Here is a 23,988-nt window from a genome sequence, read left to right on the forward strand (position 1 = left end):
AACAATGATTGAATGAGACATCGTCTTTTGTCTTTTCGTCTATCCGTCTATCTCTATTAACAATACAAAGCGTATCATTTGTTAACACACAAATTAGTTATTTATCACATTATTATTAAAAGCTTAACGAATGGCTAATACAATTGTTGTCATCAAGGTTTGTCATTTTTTTCGGGGGTCTGTAGAAAGCATTGGCTTGCTTTTGAGCCTGAAGGGAAAATAAGCAACTTGTAGAGTAGAATTGGATGACATGTAATTAAATAGATTTGAATTATATTGAAAATATGATTAAATTAAAAATAGGAAACACAATATATGACGAAGGTAGGTACGACACGTTAACAAATTAATTTAACAAATTATATTAGTTTTTCTTTAAAATTAAATGAAACTAAAATCCTTAAAATTAAATGTTGTAATATAAACAAGTGAAAGAAAATCGGCCGATTTTTCCGACAGATGTATACCCTCATCCAATATTCGATTATTTAAAAATATTTTGACTTATGTTGTGATTATTTAAATTCTTGACTCTCTATGGAATGGGTTTTGAAAGAATGGACCAATATTATCCATTTCGTATCGGACCTAAATAAATATAATATAAATATTGCGAAGTGCCAGGTTTGGACTATATTGGTAACTTCCTTCATTTTACATGAGATATGTGACACTTTTTAGAAAATGTTAACATATCCAGAAAATATTGGTATGGCCAAAATTTTAAGAAAATCGAAAATTTATATCCAATTTATAGGCAATCATAAATTCTATATTCATCTCAGGATTCGGGTTGAGATACATATTGTGACCCTTTGTGAGTGAGGTACCAGAAGGGGTTCGCAGATATATTTATCTTCACAACAGATCTTGTGTTAGCAAAAATGTTTGCATGTGTGAAATGTAAAGAGAACCTGATACTTATTTCGGATTTTATAAACGTTTTGGTTATTCGAAACTTTGACTCTTTGTGAGAGAGTACCAGAAGGAATGGTCCGATCTCTACCATCTTTATAAAAGATGCTGTGTTGATATACATATTCAGATGTGCCAAATCTAAATGGAATCAGGTATATCGGGTGGACCGATATCTTCGGTTTTACTATCATATATTGGGTTAATGAAAATAGTAGGATGTGTGAAATTTGAAGACAATCGGAATCTAACATCATATTTTATAAGAGTTATAGTTATTCAAAATTTTGAACCTTTGTGGGAGAGGCACTTGATTTGTTTTTTTTTTTTTTTTGAAAATTTTGACGTTTTGTGTGGGAGACCTTTTGTGTGGGAGACCTTTTGTTTGGGAGACACCAGACCTTGAGCTAATAAAATTATTGGAATGCGTGAAATTTGAAGACAATAGGACTCTTACATCACATTTTGTAAGAGTTGTAATCATTCAAAATTTTGACCCTTTGTGGGGGAGGTACTTGATGGAGTGGACCGATATTATCCATTTTCACACCTGTCGTAGCACTGATAGAAATATTAGGATTTTATTTGTTATCGAGCCAGACAGACGGACGGACGGACATCGCTAAATCGACTGCAAATGTTCTGAAACTGATATGGCCCAAAGAGACCTAGGGTTAGAACCGTTGTTTCGATTAGGCACGTTTTAACCGTATCAAATGATAGCCATATGACTGAGGGTGTAAAAAGGGTTCACCACTTGCCATATTTTAGAGTCCCCCGAATCGCAGAATTCATAAATAGGCGTTTTGTGAAAAGAGAAGTGATGCAAAGTGTTTGCTTCGAGGATTCATAAATTATCAAAGCTGGCAACAGAATTAGAATTGATGAAAATACTTCTCTCTATAGAACACCTCTAAAGGGTATTTTATCCACTAATGACTTCCTACCATACATCACCTAAAACTACTTTTATTTATAGAAGACCATAAAAAAAACGTTTGTACATAGATGACCAATAAAAGCTCTTTTATCTATAGAATATCTAGAATATGTTGTCTCTATGAACTAGTTAAGATTTATTAAATAATTTATACCTCGAAGATTTCTGGAGCATATTATAAAAAGGCAAGTCCTTTAACTGGCATTTAATCCGCGTAGGACCCCTGATAGGTATTTGTAATAATACTAAGACTTTTATCCATAGGGAACCCGGAAAAAAGTACACCCATATTATCTGGAAAGAAACTTCATTCAGACCCCCGAAAGGCTTTTTACTAATAGAATCCTTGTTAAAGAACTGCGAATGGTATTTAGTTTATGCATGTCCCACGGAAGATAATACATTTTTTAAGAACGCAAAACCTCCTTTAATTTTGGACGACATATCTAAGATTTCTGATCTTTAAGAGACTTTCATAAAAAAAACATAACTTTTACTCAAAAAATCGTGATCAATTATAACTAATGTCTTTTAGTGGCGTATAAGCAACATCGAAAATGAATCACACACATTCAGCATACGCTCACGAGCACTATCAGCTAATGATCACTTCAAAGAATTACCATTGCACTGACATTCGAGTACAATTATACAGAGCGTATCTCTCATTTTCCCTCTCTCTTTTTGACTTACCTTGTTTGGGCGATGCACTCAATGTCTGCTGTGGTGATTGTTGTTGCGAATGTATTTGATATTGTTGCTGTTGGGCAGCAGCAGCGGCCACTGCAACAGCCTGTTGTTGGGCAATGCATGCTGCTGCCGCAGCAGCAGCAGCGGCCTGTTGTTGCTGCTGTTGATGTTGTTGGGCAGCCTGTTGCTGTTGTTGCACGGCCTGTTGTTGAGCTACAGCAGCGGCGGCTTGTTGTTGCTGCTGTTGTTGACTATTGGCCGACATCTGTTGTTGTTGCTGCTGCTGTTGCTGCTTGGTATTGCTAGCCTGCTGATGTGATTGCTGTTGTTGCTGCTGCTGTTGTTGGGCAGTAATATGCGTCTGATGTATGGCCAGTAATTTAGTCTCGTACGGTTTAGCGTGTGGAGCACCAACTGATAGTGGTTGACTGCTAAGCGTCATTTGTGCTGTGGCTGGCATCATCAGTGTGGGCATTGCCAACATTTTTGCTTTGCGTTTGAACTCGTTTACTTGGTGGTTAGCAAAGGGTTTCGTTTCTTTGTTGTTTTCTTTTCGATGCTCGATGATTTGCTTGCACTCTCTCTCTCTCTCTCGCTCTATCACTCTCTTCGTCACTAAGTTGTCGTGTTTGATTCGTTTATGGGTGGTGATGATGATTATTCACACTATTACGAAGTTAGACCAGGTGTATTTATGTGTGGCGTCTCTCTGTTTGTATCACTGCCTCAATGGTTTTATTGGTATGTATGTACGCGTATGTGTGTGTGTGTCTATCTCAATAGATTCACTTGAATGGCGGATGTATAAGCTTTGTTTCACAGAGATGAATGAAATCCGGCTGCTGCTGCTACTGCTGTTGATGATGACGGTGACGGTGATGACGAGGATGCTATGCTACAATGCCTGGTTTCTGTTTCTGTTGCTTTTGCTGTTGTTGCCTTTTAGTTTGTAATGCTTTTGATGTTTTGCGGTCAGGTTACAGTACTGAATACAACAACGCTTTGTTCTCTTTGTCGTGCACAAGTTCGTGTGTATGTGTTGTCTAAGTTTTTTTGTTTGGTCTTTTTTGCATACAATCAAAGTGAGTACTTTAATGTTCACGTATGTTAATGTGTTCCAGGTATGTCATGTACTAGATATTTCCACACGGATTAAATGTATATCCTCTTGCCGGTTAAAGCTGCCAGTATAATGGCTATGCTGGCTGGCTGGCTGAATTGCTGTTGCTACTTGTGTGTTGGTGGCTAAGGCCGTATGATGACTAGTATGCCGCCGCTATGTTATGCTTTTGGTAAATGTGAAATGGTTCGGTTCGGTTTGGTCTGGTCTGGTCTAGTCTAGGCGATCAACATGTATGTTTGATTGTTGATGACTGTGGAATATCAGGCGAGCGGGTGGTTGTGTGTGCCGAAGTTACACGTGTCCCTTTCGCTTGTGACTACTACTGGCCGTACACGCTGGATGTTGTGGTTTTACAAAGTGGTAAGTGCTCGCGTCGATGGCAATAAAATTATTTGTGTATACCCAACCCGAAATGTTACGGCTGGACAGGATGGACGTATGTATGCGAATACACGATATTATCGTTGTGCTGTGTTTCAAAATAAATTTTAAGTTTTGTTGTAGTAGTGGTTGTTGTTTTTGGAAAAATTAAAGTTTAAATAAACTTTTGCCCCCGAATTATTTTGGTTTGTTTTTGGATAATTTGCACTTTTACTTGGGCAGTTAATTAAAATATGTTTGTTGTTCTTGTCGAGAGAGTTCAGGGTTTATCAACATACTAATATGTGTAAATGTGTTTGTAATAGTTTTTTTGCAATGCGGTTTTTGGTGTTTTGTATTTATTTAAATATTTGGTAAAAATGTGTTTTTCCTATGTTGATTTGGTTTACGGTCTCAATTTGCTTTGAATACCAGCTACTTCACTTTGGCTGATTATTTGCTGTGTTTTTGGTTAAATATTTTGGCTACAATTTGTTGTTTGTTGATTTGGAATTTTCACTTATCGGTTGGAATTTTTGAAAAATTTGGAAATTTAACTAAAACCGCACTTAAGTTTTTCTTTTTTTGGGATTTTAATTTTTTGTTAGAGTTTAATTAACGAAGTGTTTTTTTGTTTTAACAAATTTGATTAGCTTGACATTCACTTATCACAGACCAATGAATTAAGATGAAAAAACGATTTTTGGTTTTTGATTTTTAAATTTTATCAAAAAATGTAGAATGGGTTTGTGGTAGTTTTTTCTTTTGGGTTTTTAATTATTTTTGCTAATAAAATACTCTGAAATAAGATAGATTGGGATGGATTTGTAGAAAAATGTGGAAAGTAAAATAGGGAATAATATTGAAAATTTTTCTAAGTTGACAAAAACAAAAAATCTTCTGTTAGAAGCTAATTTATTTTTTAAAAAATATATATATTTTGGTTTTTTGGAAGCAGAATTTTGGGCTTAACTTTATTGAGTTTTTTTAACAACAAAAGCCTTAAATATGCTCTAATTAAGTAAAACACTATTAGGAATTATTATTCCAATTTAAATTATTTGTTTGGAATGAGTTCTCTCTATATATGAGCTGTACTACCTATCTAGTTTATCATAATAATTGAATTTAATTCATCCTAATTGTCGAGTCTTAGCAAAAAACGCATGTGATTCTGAATAACTATATCTGTAGCAAAAATCATGACACCAAAGAGATTGAATACATGCCACAAAAATTATCAGTATTTTTTATTCACTGCTTTTGAACACTTTACAGTTATATAAATCGCTCACAGCTTCCTCAGAATTACAAATTTTGCAAAGCTGAAGTAGATCAGTTCATGAAAGAAAAAAACTATTAAAAATATTTTTCTTCAGTCACCAATTACTAATATATTGATAATAATCTTTGGACTCGGATGCTATATTTAAGTCAAAACAAACTTTTTGTGGACTACAACTTCTAAATGCCAAAATGCTAAAGTCTATTGAAATATTACGCAAGTGATAATTGAGAGTGTTCTCTTTCTGCCTATATATGTATACTTGAAAGTTCACTTTGATCCAATTAGTTAACCATTCTTTATGTTTAATTAAGTTGTTCCGTAACACTATTTTCTCCCGTATCTGCGTGTTGAGTCACTGTAAATGAGACACACTTTTTTTAATATTTTTGTTTTACATTTAATTTGTAAACTTTCAATTAATTCCAAAAACACTCAGAAATAATTGTAATTATGCGAAATTAACAAAACAGGAATTTTGATTTTTTACCCTAAATTTTTCTTGAACTAGTGGATCATATCAAAAATTATTTAGATACCGCAATACTAAATATTGGCTGCAAAAACATGTCATTTGACTAAGAATTTTACGATAATCAAGAAAATGTAGAATTTTTAAAGTCTAAAACAATTATTTGGTTGTTAAAAACACATCTGTATCACGAAGCTTTGAGTATAAGATTATTAAAATATTTAACAACAATAAGTAAAATATCCCAGGAAGTTGGCAGATTTGAATAAAAATTTTATGGAGGATGACATGTTTTTTGCAAACTTGTTTTAACTTTTTTTTATATTGTGTATCACATGGAACACAAGTACTATTTTTTTTTTTTTTTTTTTTTTTTGAGATTTGGCATTATGAATTCTTAGTTTTTAAATCAAAGCCAATACTTTGAATTTTGAAATGAACTTTAAATTTAATTAAACTACTTCAATATTAACTGGAAAACATTTGGGATATTTACCTCAAAAGTTATGTCTGGTATTAGAAAACTGGGATAGGAAACCAAAACTTAAGCAAAAATTAAGGATCCTAAAAGATCTGCAAAAGTAAACCAGTAAAGAAAGTCCTACAGTTGGGCGGGGCCGACTTTATGATATCCCACACCACTTTGCTAATTTAATAGAGCTCCACATAACAGTTAAAAGTTTTTTTGGGAGAATTCGATCATACACGCTATGATTATAATTATAATTTAAAGTTCAAAGGACTAAATGTGTCGAAGCATTTGTATCTTTTAAATTCGGACTTGTATTGCCTATTTGGTGCACAATTAATTTGAAATCAGATGAAGATTTATATGGGAGCTATATTCAAATCTGAACCTATCTCGATAAAATTTGGCAAAGATATTTCTAAGCTGTATTTGATATATTTCCCAGAATATCGTTGTTACGGAGTGCATATTACAGCTGTGGGTAACAAAAACAACAAATCGGATGAACAATATATATGGGAGCTGTAGCTATATCTGAACCGATCTTCACCAAATTAGGCATACTATGTTTTAGGCTCAATTCGGTCGTATGTGCCAAATTCCATCCCATTTGGGCAAATATTAGACGTTTGATGCACAATAAAATGTAAATCGGACGAAGTTATATATGGGAGGTATATCCAAATCTGAACCGATCTCGATAAAATTTAGCAAAGGTCTTTCTGAGCTGCATTTGATATATATCCCCAAAATATTGTTGTTACAGAGTGCATATTACGGCTGCGGAGGGCAAAAATAACAAATCGGATGCACAATATATATGTGGGAGCTACAGATATATCTGAATCGATTTTGATCAAATTTGGCATACTTATTTTCAGGCCTAACTTGGTTGTATGTGCAAAATTCCATACTATTCGGGCTGATATTAATATTAATAATAATAGTCCAACAACGAGTAAAAATGCAGTAAATTTGAATACCCTCCGCCATTTAGAACGAATTTGGCAATTTTCAAAAAAATAAAATCCTTTAAAAATTCTGTTAAAATCTTAAAACTACCGAATGTAGCCGTTATATCAGGGTCTAAACGATGACATGGACCTGCATAGGCAACTTTTGTCATAAGCCATTACAATATTCAAATGCGAACCTTAAAAATAATTGGTAAATAATGTAGCTAAAGTCGTCAATATAGGGAGGTATTATTATATGGGGCCTAATTGGTTGTATGTGCAAAATTCCATACTATTCGGCTGATAATTATAATAATATAATAGTCCAACAACAAGTAAAAATACAGTAAGTTTGAATACCCTCCGCCATTTAGAACGAATTTTGCAATTTTCAAAAAAATAAAATCCGTTAAAAATTCTGTTAAAATCTGAAAAATACCGAATCATCAAAATATCGAAAATCGGGAGGTACCGTTATATGGAGGCTATACGAGGACGTGGACCTGCATGGACGATTTTATCTACTAGACTGTAGTATTCATTACGAATTACAAATACCAAATTTGAAGCAATTCCTGTGAATAATGTCGCTAAAATAAACAAAGTACCGAATATCGGGAGGTACTGTTATATGGGGCTATACCATAATGTGGACCTACGTGAACCTACATGGTCCGTTTTCAATACCAAAAGTCCTACGTACATAATATACATTCGAGTAAAATTTTATCAATCAACTTCATTTCGTTCTAGAGTGGTTTCCACAGACTGACGGACATCGCTAAATCGACATAAAATTTTACGGTGATCAAGAATATATATACTTTGTGGGGTCTAAAATGTATATTTCGAGGTGTTACAAATGGAATGATAAATCTAATATACCCTCTATACTATGGTGGAGGGTACAAAAATAGTAGATTCTTGCAGGTGCAAGAACGGAGTGTTATTGAAACCAAAACTTATTTTTTCTCGAATTGGATGCGAAAAATTTGTAGGAAATTTTTTATTTAAGACATTTACATTACCAGAATGCTAAACGCGCCTTAAGCAATAATAAAAATTTATGAGCTTACTAGAAAATAAAAATGGTTTTGATAATTTTTACTAATTTATCCAATATGACTAGTTAATGTAGCTTTAAGCAGTAAAATAAAGCAATTTTAAAAACTTGATGGAGGCCTTGGCGTTCAACATTACATTTTAATTCCAAAACTTTATATTTTTAAAGCGATTTCATTCGTGAAGATATAAATAATTTGGGACGTTAAGTTTTAGTGTACAATATACTCCAAATATACAGTATAATAGTTCTCTCGCAGGCTTGAGACAAATAAAAAAATACAATTTTATCAATGGAGTTATTCAAAATTTTCATTAATCTGTGGTTTGCAATTTTTTAACAAAATTTTGTGTTAAATTGATTTTTATTTTTAATACGCAAAAGTTTTTATGGCCAAAAGTTCTTCTCATACAAGATTTAGTAATTGGGGTAAATTGAATCTTAATAACCCATAATTAGCTATGTATTTATGAAAACTGTAGTAAATTGCTTGATATTTTCGTTATCTTATGACATTACGTTTTTTATGTGTAAAATGCATTGCCATATATGTACGCCTCAAAAAAAAAAAAAAATATATATATAACAATAAACTTTTAAAATATTTCATTAAATTTTAAAAGTGCAATTTTGAACTTAGTTTTACGCAAAATTTAAAGCCATAATGTTGAACTTTATTCTAATTTAAATGTTTGTGAAAATACATCAAATACATTTTTCTAAATTGACTTAAATGCATTTTGTTCGCCATTATAATCCATCAAAATTACTCTCCAATGAATTTTTAATTTTTATGGTTATTTCTTTTCTCACATGAGCAAATTTTTCATGACCAAGAGTGATAATTCTCTTACGAAATTTGTTACCTGCGGGCATAAATAAATTTTGTTTAGAAACACCTGATCTATATATGTAAGCAGTGCACATCCTACAAACACACATAACATTAACAATAAAAAATTTAATTTTATTAGCAGATAAAACATATTAAAAAGTTATCATAGCAATACTAAAGCAACCTTACACCCACATATACATTAAAGATTATATGCAGCCAAAGAACAAGAAAAAAAGAAGACCTCTAAACAGAGCGCTAAAACATTTAAGTATTCTCTGCAATTGATAACCCCCGTCTCCACACACCCAGGTAGACAGAAGTTCATGTGTGTACAACCACGTAGAACCTGTTACCCACCCAATTTAATTACATTTGTGGGGGAGCCAATGTTGTTCGCCGAAGTATGATGCGAGTGTTTTTATTGCCATTCACACTCTCGACATTTAACTGGGACCAAAAAAGCGGAAATGATATGAGTTTTATGAAATCTAATCCATTTTACACATCATTTGGATTTCTCGGCGCTTGTTTTTCTGTGTTCGTTCGTTCGCTCGTTATAGGTTTTTTGTTTTTTTTTCTTCTGTTATATTTTCTGCTGATCTCTGTGCTCATGTTCGTTCCATGAAACGCTAGGTATTACATAAAAAATTGTTATGAACAATTTTTTTATGGCTGAGACAGAAGTTTGATGGGTGTAGAGAAGAGAAAAGTGTACATCTCTCGTTTTATTTGTATTTATGTAGAAGTTATTAAGCTATTGAATATTTGTATATGCACATGTACAATATGTGTCACATATGTTTACAGCCATGGATCGAAATAGAATAAATGGATGTGAGTTTGTTGTGGGTGTACCTATGTATATAAAATAAAAATTTTATTATATACACATATGTATCTCAAAAATCGTATCGATTTCAAGCGTTATTGGAAGTATATGAAATCGAGAACTTTCATTTGATATTATTTTAATATCGAGAACTTGGCCAATGTTTGATTTTCGAGAAAATTTAAAATATTCCATTATTTTTCAATGCATATAGGTGATAGCTGGAAATTTTTATATAATGCAAATATGCGGCACTATTTAAAATGAGTATCAAATGCGAAAATATGCAGAAATTATAAACAAATTTTCTTTACCTTTCAAATTTAGTATTACTATTTTTCTGTGCGATTTCTTGTAAGAAAAAAGTATGGGATCTGTGTACTACATGAAAAATCTAAATTTGTGCGTACCCTGCTATTTTGATATTTATTCCAATATATTTTAATTTAATTAATTGAATTTGGGTTCTGAATCGGAATAAATCGAAATTTTTAAGAACTTGGAATATCTTTTTTATTTTTGAACTTTTCCTGTTTTATTCATCCAATATTTTCATTAAGACGTTGGAAGTGAAAGAACCATTTCGGTTTCCTTAGAAAATAAGACATTATTGTCTGAAACTTAAAAAAATATTGATTTGCTATAAGACCTGCTAAGACCCAGAATATTATAACACAAACCTAACGTCTCTTAAAACTGTTCCATAAATATAGGATTTTGAAATATTATGCCGATAGAAGTTTTAATTCCGCCATAAATTCTAAAACCAAAATGTGAAATATGTTTTCTTGAAGCAAGTATTATTTCCAGAAAATCCTAGATCAATACACTTTTTAAAACCATAGATGTTCAGTAAGCCCCAACTTTTTATAGAAATGGATGCCAGAGACTAATTTCATTCGTTTTAATGAAACAGGCCTGTATTGAGTCAGAAAGCAAAAAATTGGTCAACATAGCTTTGGTACGGCTCAAATATCTAAATAATATATCCAAATTAATGTCATTTTATTACACCCTCCATCATGGTGTGGAGGGTATATTAAGTTTGTCCTTCCGTTTGTAACATCTTGAAATATGCATTTTAGACCCCACATATAGTATACATATTCTTGATCAGCATAAATTTCTATGTCGATTTAGCGATGTCCGTCCGTTTGTCCGTCCGTCGGTTTGTCCGTCTGTGGAAATCACTCTAGCTTCCGAACGAAATGAAGTAGGTTGATAAAATTTTACGCAAATGTAAATTATGTCAGGAGGACTTTTGGTATTGAAAATGGGCCATGCAGGTCCACGTTTTGGTATAGCCTCCATATAATGGTACCTCTCAATTTCGCTATTTTTGTGATATAAGCCACATTATTCACCGGAATTGTTTGAAATTTGACATTTGAAGTTCGTAATGGATACTACAGCCTATAACAGAAAATTCTTTGTGCAGGTTCACGCCTTCGTATAGCCGCTATATAACGTCACTTCTCGATATTCGCTATTTTGACGATTTTAGCGACATTATTCACCGGAATTGTTTTAAATTTAGTATTTGAAGTTCGTAATGGATACTACAGGCTATGGCAGAAAATTGTCTGTGCAGATCCACGTTTTGGTATATCCCCCATATATGGAACCTCCCAAATACTCGGTATTTTGATGATTTTAGCTACATTATTCACCGATATTTTTTAAGATTCGCATTTGAATATTGTAATGGCTTATGACAAAAGTTCCCCATGTAGGTCCACGTCGTCGTCGTATAGAGCCTAATATAACGGCTACATTCAGTATTTTTAAGATTTTAACAGATTTTTTTAACGGATTTTATTAAAATTTAAGTATTTGTAACTTTCGGGGGAAAGTTGCTATTTATTGGAAACTATTATCCATATCGGATTTTTTTTCTATTCGTTCATTTAGAAACTATTGTGGCTATTGGGATCGTTTATTTAGAAACTGTTGTAAAGTTTACACGCGAATTGTTTATTTTTATTCCAACAGGTGCTATATTTTAATCAAATTGAAATGGGAATCCGTTAGAATGGAAATCCCAATGTTTTTTTTTTTTAATTTAAAAACAATTATTTTATGAAATTTAGATATATTCAATACAAACAATTAAATATATAAAATCGGAATGGATTTTCCGTCATTACAGTCCATTCGCCAGCTGTTAGCTTTGTGAGACAATCTTTAAAATCAAGCCTTTTGAATTTTCTCCAAACTAAATAAAGATATTGGTATTAATTATTAATGGATATGTATGCTTCTATGCTCTATTTATGTATTGTACTTTTGATACAAAAGTCAACGTGATATAAATAAAAATTTCAAAAACATTGCTAGAATTTGGTGTTTTTCATACATATTTATTTTCTTTAAATATACATAAGAGGACCTTATATACAATCTACCATTGCTCCATATTCGAATTCATTGGCCATAAATATTTACTTGTCTTCGTTAATTTTTATTTTTTCGGAATAATGAATATAAACAATTCTGGTTGTAAAATTTTATTTACGGTTAAAAAGTAAGTCGTAAAGTAGGAGATTTATTTACTTTGGCATAGCTATAGTTGTATGCGTTTTTTTTTTGCAATTTGTATTAAAATTATTGTAATATCGAAATGTAGACTTGAAAACTCAAATATAACATAGAAAAATGATAATAGCAACATCCAATTTAAAAAGAAATTTAAAATATCAATATTAGTTATGTATGTCGAAAGAAAATGAAGGCGAAAGGAAAACGTCAATTCAAGCAAAGTTCTTAAAAATTGTATTTATTTCAATAAATTTGAAAAACACAAATAGACCTGTTGTTTTTCTTTCCCACTCGTTTTCGTCGACCTAAGAAAGAATTTATCAATACATCTTTGGAAAGTACTTAAAGCAGTGTAATATTTTACTTTCAAATTTGCTCCGGTCCAAAAAAACTTAATATAAAAATATTATAATTCTAAGAACAAAATTAAAGTTTCATGCATATGCGAACGTATTTTCTTTTTAGCGACAGTATTTACTGGAATTATTTCAAATTTCATACATGAAGCTCGTAATGGGTACTACAGCCTATGATAAACATTTTTGTATACAGGTCCACTTTTTAGTATAGCCATACCATATAACGGTAGCTCCCGATATTCGGTATTTTGGTGATTTCAGAAACATTATTCACCGGAATCGTTTCAAATTTTGTATTGGGAGATGCTTATAGTTACTACAACCTATGGAAAAAATTTTCGTATACAGGTCCACGTCTTCGTATAGCCTCTATATAAAGGTACCTCCCGATATTGGATATTTTCATGATTTTAGCGCCATTATTTAACGGAATTTCTATTAAAAGTTTGTAATGGGTGCTATAACAAAAAAATTTCGTAAGCAGGTTCACTTCTTCCTATAGTCTACATATAAAAGTTTTAATTTAAGTGGTTGTGTCCGGAAGTTTTTTGAAAATTTTCAAGTTCCTTCCAAAAGGTGGAGGGTATTAAATGTTCGGTCCGGCCGAAATTAGCTGCTTTTTACTTGTTTGCTTTCAAATATACTCTGGTCCCAAATAATTTTAATTAAGAATAATAAATTTTAGAACGAAATTAAAATTGAATACATATGCGAACATATTTTCTAGTTTCAGATCAGTTTTTCTTTTGAAACAAAACAAAAATACAATTTTATATATGTCAAAAATGTGAGAGTTTTGTAAAACTGGAACTGTTTCGACTCTTTTTTTTTCCTGTATTCCTGTACGTTTGCAAAATGCATTCAGAGTTGTTGGGAAAACTACCTGAAGGAACTAGGGATATTGCTTACTTTTTCGATAAGTTTCCATACGACTCGGATGTAAATCCATTGAATTTACATTTTTTACATGAGAAAGGCCATAATGTGGAATAAATATGTGATATAGCCGCGAGTTCAGTAAAACTGAAACTGTTTCGGCTCGTTTTATAATTGATTTTCCTGTAACTTTGAAAAATGTTTTCAGAGTTGTAAGCAAGCGTTCCGGAACAAATTAGTATTGCTTACTTTTTTGGATAAGTTTCCGCACGATTCGGATGTAAATTTTATGGATTTATATCCGAACCTTATTGAAAAAGTTTCTGAAACAAACGATCAACAAATAAGTTTTGACTAAAAATATCGCTTTTGGTAGCATAGTGCAATAGAAAGCATTATCGTAGCCTGAATAAAAACTATCATCCTAATTTCGGTATGTTTTACATGTTTCCAAACAATAGTTTTGGATTGAAGGTTTGGGGTTTTTGAATGATATTTCTATGTTCAACACTCATTAAAGTTAAGACCAATATTAAAATAAACATTTTAAGCCATATTATTTATATTTTCTGAATCGGTTGGAATCTTTTCTTTTTTTTTTTTTTGTGTTTTGAATACATTTTTACTGAAGATCATTAATTGCTTGTTTCAATATTATTTCTATATTTATAATAGAAAGTGTGATTTTGAGTATGAAATTTTAACGTCGTATATTTACTCATATTTTTGGCGTATTTTTTTTTTTTTTTAATTTTTGACTTCTAATTAAAGAATGTGCAGGACTTAACAGTCCAGCCGCTCACGTTAATTGACTCCTATGTGCTTATATAGCAAATTTTATATAATTAATTTTTAATTTTTACCTCCACCATAGTATGAGGGGTACATTAGGTTTGTCATTCCGTTTGTAACACCTCGAAAAATACATTTAAGAACCCACAAAGTATATATATTCTTGATTAACATAAAATTCTAAGACAATCTAGCAATGTCCGTCGTTTTGTCTGTCCGTTCGTTTGTCTGTCTTTCTGTTGTAATCACGTATCTTTCGAACGAATATTGCATACATGCATAGTTTATCAGGCTAAGCTCGTAAATGGGTCCACGTTTTCGTATAGCCCTCATATAAGGGTACCTCCCGATATTCGGTATTTTGATGACTCTAGCCACATTATTTACTGGAATTGTTTCAAATTTGGGATTTGAAGTTCGCAATGGATGCTACAGCCTAAGACAAACTTTTTTGTTTGCAGGTCTACGTCTTCGTATAGCCACCATACAACGGTAGCTCCCGATATTCGGTATTTTGATGATTTCAGCAACATTATTCACCGGAATCGTTTCAAATTTCGTACTGTGAGATATTAACAGTTACTACAACCTATGGGAAAAAATTTCGTATGCTGGTCCACGTCTTCGTACAGCCCCTATATAACGGTACCTCTCGATATTCGGTATTTTGATGATTTCACCAACATTATTCACCGGAATCGTTTCAAATTTCGTAATGTGAGGTGTTAATAGTTACTACAACCTATGGGAAAAAAAATTTCATATGCTAGTCCACGTCTTCGTACAGCCCCTATATAACGGTACCTACCGATATTCGGTATTTTCATGATTCTAGCAACATTATTTACCGGAATTGTTTCAAATTTGGGATTTGAAGTTCGTAATGGGTACTACAGCCTAGGACAAAATTTTAATTTTTAAGTGCCTTCCAATTGGCACAGTTTATTAAAAATTCGGCCCGGACGAACTTAGCTGCGTGAAATGATTATCTTTAGAAATGATTATCTTTTAGAAATGATTATCTTTTTTATATTTTTTTTTTCAAGATTTAATTTGAAAAAAAAAATATTTTTTCATTTTATAGCTAGTTTTGCTTGAAACTGTGAGTATGATCATAAAGCTTTTTTATCTCAAAACCAAATGGATTTCAGAAAAATATATGTTTATCCTTTTAGGAATAGTTTTCTTTGGAAAACTTAATATAAGAGATTTTTATTTTGATTTGAGATTTTCTAGATATAATTTTTCCATTACTCTTTCAAAATATTATTTTATTTTGTGAATTGTTGCCTTCAATAATGGCATATTTATAACATGTAACACATAATATTGATATTTTCTAATGAAATACTATGTGCCTAATAATTATAGCTATTCATTATATTTTATATGCATACATAAGTAAGACCTTCGAAATATCTGAACCAGTGTAGTTTTTCTGAATACTAATCGTTCCACAATTGACTAATATTCTAAGATGGTCTAAGATGGCCAAAAAAAGGGCTAAGATGGGTCAACTAATTTTGATTTTGGAATACTTTTTTTTGGAAATAATTGTGCCCACATCCGATACTGCGGAAAGTTAGAAAATCGGTATTTTGTTAAGTTTCCTCAATTTAAATTTTACCAGTTTTACCATTTTGAGTGTGAGTTTTTTTACACATTTATTTTTCGTATTTTTAACTAAAACAGCTACGAAGATAGAAAAACAAATTTTAATTTGTTTAGCGAGATAAAGTGATAGAGTTGCGTCCATCGAACCCGTTATTTTTCTTATGTTTTAAAATGTGAGTTGCCTTTTTTCATCCTATTTTCTCACTAGTTCTTTGGCTAAGAAAAACAAAATACGAAATTAAATATGTTTTGCTAGAATGGACTCATGGATGGAATTGTTTAGCATCTCGTACTTTTTTCCTTAACAAAATTGCAGTAGGGTTTTATGTAGATTCTTTGATTGGAAATAATGAATTTTTTTTCAAAGGCTTCTTTTTCCATGTTTCCCCCTAAAATCTAATTGATCCCACCATTATGGATCCAGTGTTTACTACACTTGTATATCTTTCATTTGACACCCATACATTGTCGTTGTCTCAATTTCTCCTTACGCTATCCAATTCGAGGAAACACAAAGGAAACTAAATTTCAATAATAGTTTGCGACAGCAATTTCTTGAATTTTAAAGTGTTTAATAACTTTACAGTCACTTAACGTTCATTTTTTCATATTTTTTGCTTTCGTCTTCCATGTACATACACACGACACTTTAGATGTTGTTCACATGTGTGTATATATATTAAGTACTGTTCTCATACATATATATACGACAATGGCGACAACAACAAAAATGTCATATGTGCTATAAAAAGTACATAATATACGCATATTGGCCAACAAACACATATATACATGGCCAACAGACATATATACATGCATATCTATATACAATTGCATACACATATAAGTATATATATAAATGTGTGTGTGTGCATATGGATATATGTAAAACTGAAAAATGTTTGTTTGCACATATTGTATGTGTTGTACTTGAACAATACGTAGTCATAAAATCCAAAAAATAGAAAAAAATGAAGAGGATATATCGATTTGTTTTTTGAAAAAGGATATGGTATGAAATGCCAAAGCCAAAAATAACAAAACGACAAAATGTTTAAATGTTCCATATAGAAAATGTACATATCTCAAAAATACATATATATATATATATAGAGAGATATGTATAAAATGTATGCATTTGTATATATGTATTTCCGAAAAAAAAAATACTTCCTGACAAATCCCTTAATAAATAACATCTACAATTACTTCCTGTTATTTCACTTCCTGTCTCTGCGTTTTTATTTATAACTAAAATAAACAAATTATTAATATTTTTTATTATAAGCATTTAACTCTTACTTGTTTCTTCAACTTTACCAAAAAATTTTCAATATTATTTTTTTTTTCTTTTAAATGAATTTGATTTTTAAACACTTTTGATCATCAAGTCAAAAAATATTTACTTTTCTTTTTAAAACACTAATAGATAATTTTAGCTGCTTTTGCTTCGCTTTTTGATCTTGGAATCTATGGAAATCTTCTTTTTGATTTTCTTTGCAGATTTCGAAATTATATTCTTTTGATTGGATTCACTTATTTCCGTTTCGATTTCCTTTTTTAATTAGCTGCTCGTTTCAGATTCGTTTTTTACTTGATTCTCGTTTTGCCCACTCACACAATCAAACACACGTTTCGAAATCAATCTTCTAAGTCGCGTTTTCTCGTTGAATTTGTTGGTTGTCGTTCGCTTTCCTATTACAAAAATTTGCTTTACTTTTCGTTTCTTTCTTGTTCCGAGACAAAGAATTTCAACTTTCAATCTTGCCTATCGTCGTCGTCGTCGAATCAAGAGGATGGATGCTCTGGTGTGTGACACTTTTGCTTTTGCTTGGTTGGCTTCGATTATTTTGATTTTATTTTTTACTATTTCTTTTGCTTCTTTTTTCTTGAAGTGGTAAATATTGAATAAAATAATAACAACTTAACAACAATGTAACGAATATCCTTTCATTACGAGGACACAATTCAAACTGAATGCGAAGTTAATTCGTCGTCTTCACAAATAGTCACACATCGGTCGCTTTTGTTTTTTGTTGCGTTTTACCATTCGCTTAGAGTAAACTTGTTTTGAACTCACTGTCATTGATTTCGACCAGTGGGAACTCTCATTCGCAGACGAAAATCACTCTCTTTCATCACAGCACATAGCATTCAAGCTACAAAACCACCACAGATGATGGCATACGTATGATGAGCAAATGCCAAAGATATTCTCTCTCTAACTCTCTCTCAAAAGGACAACTCACGAATGCCAAATTCAACATTAAAGGAATTTCGTTTATTTAATGTAAGACCTTGCTAATAGATGTCGAACACAACACAATTCAAACACCCTTTCGTACTCAAAGAGTTTCAACAGATTTAAACAAGTCTACTCTCCTACTTTCTCTCCTCCTTTGTTTGCGCATGCTCCAAACATGTATGCAGCTCAACGAAGTCGTAATCTTCCTCGATTCTCCTGTGCTTCGTTAACAAATCGTGATAGCGGCATTATTATTCTCACCATCGTTGTTTTGCTTTGACTCATTGTTGCGCCTCTCGATTTGCAGTTACACCACGTCCTCGTTATGTGATTACAAAGGACATTCGAACATCCCTTTCAATTCAACACATTTTCGAATGGGTTTGTGTCCACGACAAGCGGGGTTGACATTTCCCGTTATTATTTATGGCATCTTGTAGTTTTTCGAATATAACATTCAGAAATTATAACAGTGAAAATTTGTTACAGCTAGTATGACAATTTTATTTAATGTTATATGCAAATGATAGTGATATATTGTCAGACTTTAGTATTTATAACAATGCAGTTCAATAGATTTAAAGGAAACCAAAAATAAAACCAAAAATAGTCAATTGTTTCAATTCAAATATCGTCTGCGTCGTACTCAAGAGTTTTACACGCCACTTGTTTTGAGAAAAACGCAAATTAAATATGAAATCTCGAACTGGAGCTGACAAAAAATGGACTTTTATGTTTGACTGAAATTGTTTAGAATAACTCACGAACTCTACCTGGAATATTTCAGAGGCCTGTCTGCTAAAACAAAAAATAATATATGAGGAGTTGTTTAATGCCCCACTTTTAACATAATTGTAAAATATTGTGTATGGCTGGGAATATATAAAAAGAATGTTTCTTATCTTACTTTCAAAGACGAAAAAAATATTCTGATGTTTAAAGGGATTTTCATATAATAATTATAATTATTTTAAGATTTAAAACACAGCGGACCAAGATTGAAGAAGATCCGATCAGTTTTAATTCAGAACCTCAATAATCTTTTCTTAACTTGTCTCAGTTACAACTTATGTCTACAAACATGCGAATATAAAACAAAAGAGGATAATATTTATAAGTGTGATTGCTTGTTTGTAATCTAATGACTCAAACCCGCTAAACAGATTTTCCTGAAAATGTTCAAGTATACCACAGCTTTGTCTAAAAATAACATAGGCTTTTGTTGTAACAGACAAAACAAACTTACATGGTTATGTTACTTCGTTCAGGTTGAACGAAAGCATAACAAAGTGGAGAAAGATGTAAATGTTTATAAGTGCGGTTGTAAGATTTAGAAGATTTTCCAAAAGAATTTTAGTTTTATGTAATTCTTTTGATCCTCTTCTATTGAGCTTACGATCTCGTCACTTGGGTAAAAAATGTTTTTTGTCATAGAAGTTATTTTTTAAATAACTTCTGGGGAGAATATCCCAGACAAGAAACAAGGGAACTGATGAGGATTGGTGGCTCTTTCCGAAACCTAGGTATTCCCTGCCTTACCCCCTGGTAAACATTACCATCGTTCTCCACTCATAAACAAACGTTGTTTTTATAAAAACAACAATAATGGGATTTCGCCTGACGATTTTGCAACAACAAAATACTATGGTATCCCAAACAAGCAAGCCAAACTCTGTTCTATTAATAGACACAGACACGGTCGACGAAGGGGTTTTTGTTGTAACAGACAAAACAAACTTACATGGTTATGTTACTTCGTTCAGGTTGAACGAAAGCATAACAAAGTGGAGAAAGATGTAAATGTTTATAAGTGCGGTTGTAAGATTTAGAAGATTTTCCAAAAGAATTTTAGTTTTATGTAATTCTTTTGTTCCTCTTCTATTGAGCTTACGATCTCGTCACTTGGGTAAAAAATGTTTTTTGTCATAGAAGTTATTTTTAAATAACTTCTGGGGAGAATATCCCAGACAAGAAACAAGGGAACTGATGAGGATTGGTGGCTCTTTCCGAAACCTAGGTATTCCCTGCCTTACCCCCTGGTAAACATTACCATCGTTCTCCACTCATAAACAAACGTTGTTTTTATAAAAACAACAATAATGGGATTTCGCCTGACGATTTTGCAACAACATAGGCTAAAAACCCTTATTGAAATTCAACTTGTTACTGGTTATAAAGCATCAGAATCGGAGGTACCTCCATAAAATATAGATTTTGTATGAACATACAGGGTAAGTGCGCCTAAGGTCGGCATATCCCAGTAGTCGGCAGTTTTGAAAATTAAACTTAAATAACTAAAAATAGAATTGACCAAATAATGAAATAATTGCAAAAAAAAAAAAAAAAAAAACGTCAACAGTGTTCTCTGCTCTCTCTCTCTCTCTCTCTGTAAAAAAACAATGAGCTCCGTTCATTTATTACGAGAGAATAACGGTTTACGTCAGTGAGTGTCTTCCGTCAACTTAAAAATCGATTTAAGTAAATTAAATTTAATACTTTTGGAATCAGAAATATTTTATTAAAGTAAATAACAGTAAAAATCATTTTATAACTTAAAAACTTTACAAATCAAGCATTTTTCTGTTATATTATTTAATGCCGATTAGGAACAGAAAAAAAGAGATTTGCCAGTAGTCGGCAGGGGGTGCCGATTACTAGAAAAATATAATTTTTGACCCATTTTACGAAGACTTGAGAAAACTATTAAAAAATTATCCAAAAACTACACAAATAAAAAAATATTCTTTTTTCTAAATTAAGTAGGTTTTTTAATTGAGGTTTTTATTTGACGTTTTAGATGGCGGTGGCATTTTTGAAGAAAGGAAAGAGATCAATTCACAAATTCCAAATATAAGAAATGTACTTTTTATACCCTACACCACAAGGTGGTCAGGGTATTATGTCTTTGTGCATTTGTTTGTAACAGGCAAAAGGAAACGAGATAGACCCATAGTTCCTTTTGATGATCTGCATAGAATCACATTCTGAGTCGATTTATGCATGTCCGTCCGTCCGTCTGTCCGTCCGTCTGTCCGTCCGTCCGTCCGTCTGTCCGTCCGTCCGTCCGTCTGTCCATGTATTTTTGTAAACAAAGTACAGGTCGCATTTATTGCCCGATCCAGATGAAATTTTGCACAGATCATTTGTTCGGCCCAAGGACGAACCCTATTGAAATTGGAGATAATCGGTCAAAATTTAGATATAGCTCCCATATATATCTTCGTCCGATTTGCATTTTATTGTGCACCAAACGTGTAATATCAGTCCGAATAGTATGGAATATTGCACAAATCATTTGTTTGGCCCAAGGACGAACCCTATTGAAATTGGAGATAATCGGTCAAAATTTAGATATAGCTCCCATATATATCTTCGTCCGATTTGCTTTTTATTGTGCATCAAACGTGTAATATCAGTCCGAATAGTATGGAATTTCGCATGTACGATCAGATTGGACCTCAAAATAAGTATGACAAATTTCATCGAAATCGGTTCAGATATAGCTATAGCTCCCATATATATTGTTCATCCGATTTGTTATTTTTGTCCTCCGCAGCCGTAATATGCACTCTGTAACAACAATATTTGGTGAAATTTATCAAATGCAGCTCAGAAATACATTTGCTAATTTTTATCGAGATCGGTTCAGATTTGGATATAGCTCCCACATATAACTTCGTCCGATTTACATTGGATTGTGTACCAAACGTCTAATATTTGCCCAAATTGGATGAAATTTGGCACTTACGACCGAATTGATTCTAGAAGCTAGTATGTCAAATTTAGTGAATATCGGTTCAGATATAGCTATAGCTCCCATATATACTGTTCATCCGATTTGTCATATTTGTTACCCACAGCCGTAATATGCACTCCGTAACAACGGTATTCAGGGGAATATATCAAATAGAGCTCAGAAATATCTTTGCCAAATTTTATCGAGATCGGTTCCGATTTGGATATAGCTCCCATATATATTTTTATCCGATTTCAGATTAATTGTGCACCAAATGGGCAATACAACTCCGAATTTAAAAGATACAAATGCTTCGGCATATTTAGTCGTTTGAAGTTTAAATTATAATTATAATCATAGCGTCTATGATTGAATTCTTCCATAAAAACTTTTAATTGCTATGCGCAGCTCAACTAAATTAGCAAAGTGGTGTAGGGTATCATAAAGTCGGCCCCGCCCGACTTTAAGACTTTCTTTACTGGTTTTATTTTAATTTCATTTTTATTTTAATTAAAAATCCATACGTTACTGAAGGTAACCATACTATTCTTGATTTTCTACCTATATTTGGTTTAGAATGATAATTAAATAAACCACTATTTAAAAACGAAATTAATTAATTGAACTGTGAATTAGTAATATAGCATTGTTTTATACTATTAGAAATAAATACCATATGCCGACTACTGGATATAGCTCCCATACATATTTTCGGTTGATGCATCAAATACGCTGTGTATGTAAAATTTAAATTGAATTTGGAATTTGTAACAAAATATGGTACACGAATAAATTTACCAAATTATATTGAAACTGGTTCAGATTTGGATATATATTCTTGATCAGCATAAAATTCTATGTCGATTTAGCGGTGTCCGTCTGTCGGTGGAAATAACTTTAGCTTCCGAACGAAATGAAGTAGGCTAATAAAATTTCACTCAAATGTATATTATATCTGCAGGAGTTTTGGTATTGAAAATGGGCCATGAAGGTCCACGTTTTGGTATAGCCCCCATATAGCGGTACCTCCCGATATTCGGTATTTTGATGATTTTAACGACATTATTTACCGGAATTGCTTCAAATTTGGTATTACCTATGACAGGAAATTGTCTGTGCAGGTACACGTTTTGGTACAGCCCCATATAATTCGTGTTTTGATGATGCAGGTACACTTCGTCGTACAGACCCTAACATAATGGCTACATTCGGTATTTTTAAGATTTAACAAAATTTTTAACGGATTTTTTTCTGAAAATTCCCAAATTCGGCCGAACATATAGCTTTTTTATTGTTTTTTTTTATTCAGGTCAGATGTTTAAATTATAATCACAAAAAGGGTCGACATTTTGCCTGACTCATCCACATAGAAGAAACAAGTAAGCTGTAGTCGGGCTAGACCGACCATTTGATAAAAGTGTCTGCGGTAAAGTGTCTGCAGAACTGAAACCCCCTTGACTAGAATGAAGATTCCCCTAAGAAACTTTTCATATCCATACACTATATATTAAAAGCAAATGTTAATCCTAATTTCACCTTTTTTCGAATAACCCTCATTGATCAGGAACCAATATTTACGAAAAACATAGATTTCTTGATCTCGGTATTTGACAAAGCAGATGATCCTAAAGAAATTTTATATTAAAAAAATGTTCATGCATATTGAAGGAACATAGCTCTTATTGAACTTGTGATGAGATTTTTAAAAACGCCATTCTACATAATAATTGAATTTTTATTAAAACAAAAAAAAAAAATTAAACAAAGACTTATAGATGTTTGAACGAAAAGTCACGCTTTTCTTGCATTAAATAATTGTAAACTAAATAAAAAGTTAATCTTTGTAAAAAAAACCATGACTTTTAGTAACACCAAGTGACACAGTCAA

At 32.1% G+C, this 23,988-nt stretch overlaps 1 protein-coding gene across 5 annotated transcripts in view; it reads right to left on the reverse strand.

Annotated features, from left to right (window-relative positions):
* LOC101900139 (cytotoxic granule associated RNA binding protein TIA1) overlaps nucleotides 1-23,988 on the reverse strand; it is a 279,044-nt gene that overhangs the window by 230,954 nt on the left and 24,102 nt on the right. Inside the window, exons 1-2 of one of the 5 annotated variants that reach the window (XM_005180325.4) lie at nucleotides 17,526-18,326; nucleotides 2,549-4,827 (exon numbers count right to left, since the gene is read on the reverse strand). The exons of the other annotated variants lie outside the window; for them this stretch is intronic. Of the exons in view, the coding sequence (XP_005180382.1) occupies nucleotides 2,549-3,029 (481 nt within the window). The 5' untranslated portion in view covers nucleotides 3,030-4,827; nucleotides 17,526-18,326. Of the gene's footprint in view, nucleotides 1-2,548; nucleotides 4,828-17,525; nucleotides 18,327-23,988 lie in introns of those variants that run through there. 5 annotated transcript variants of the gene reach the window in all.

The sequence above is a fragment of the Musca domestica genome, unplaced genomic scaffold (assembly GCF_030504385.1).
Source record: "Musca domestica strain aabys unplaced genomic scaffold, Musca_domestica.polishedcontigs.V.1.1 42, whole genome shotgun sequence".
Classification (NCBI taxonomy): Eukaryota; Metazoa; Arthropoda; class Insecta; order Diptera; family Muscidae; genus Musca; species Musca domestica.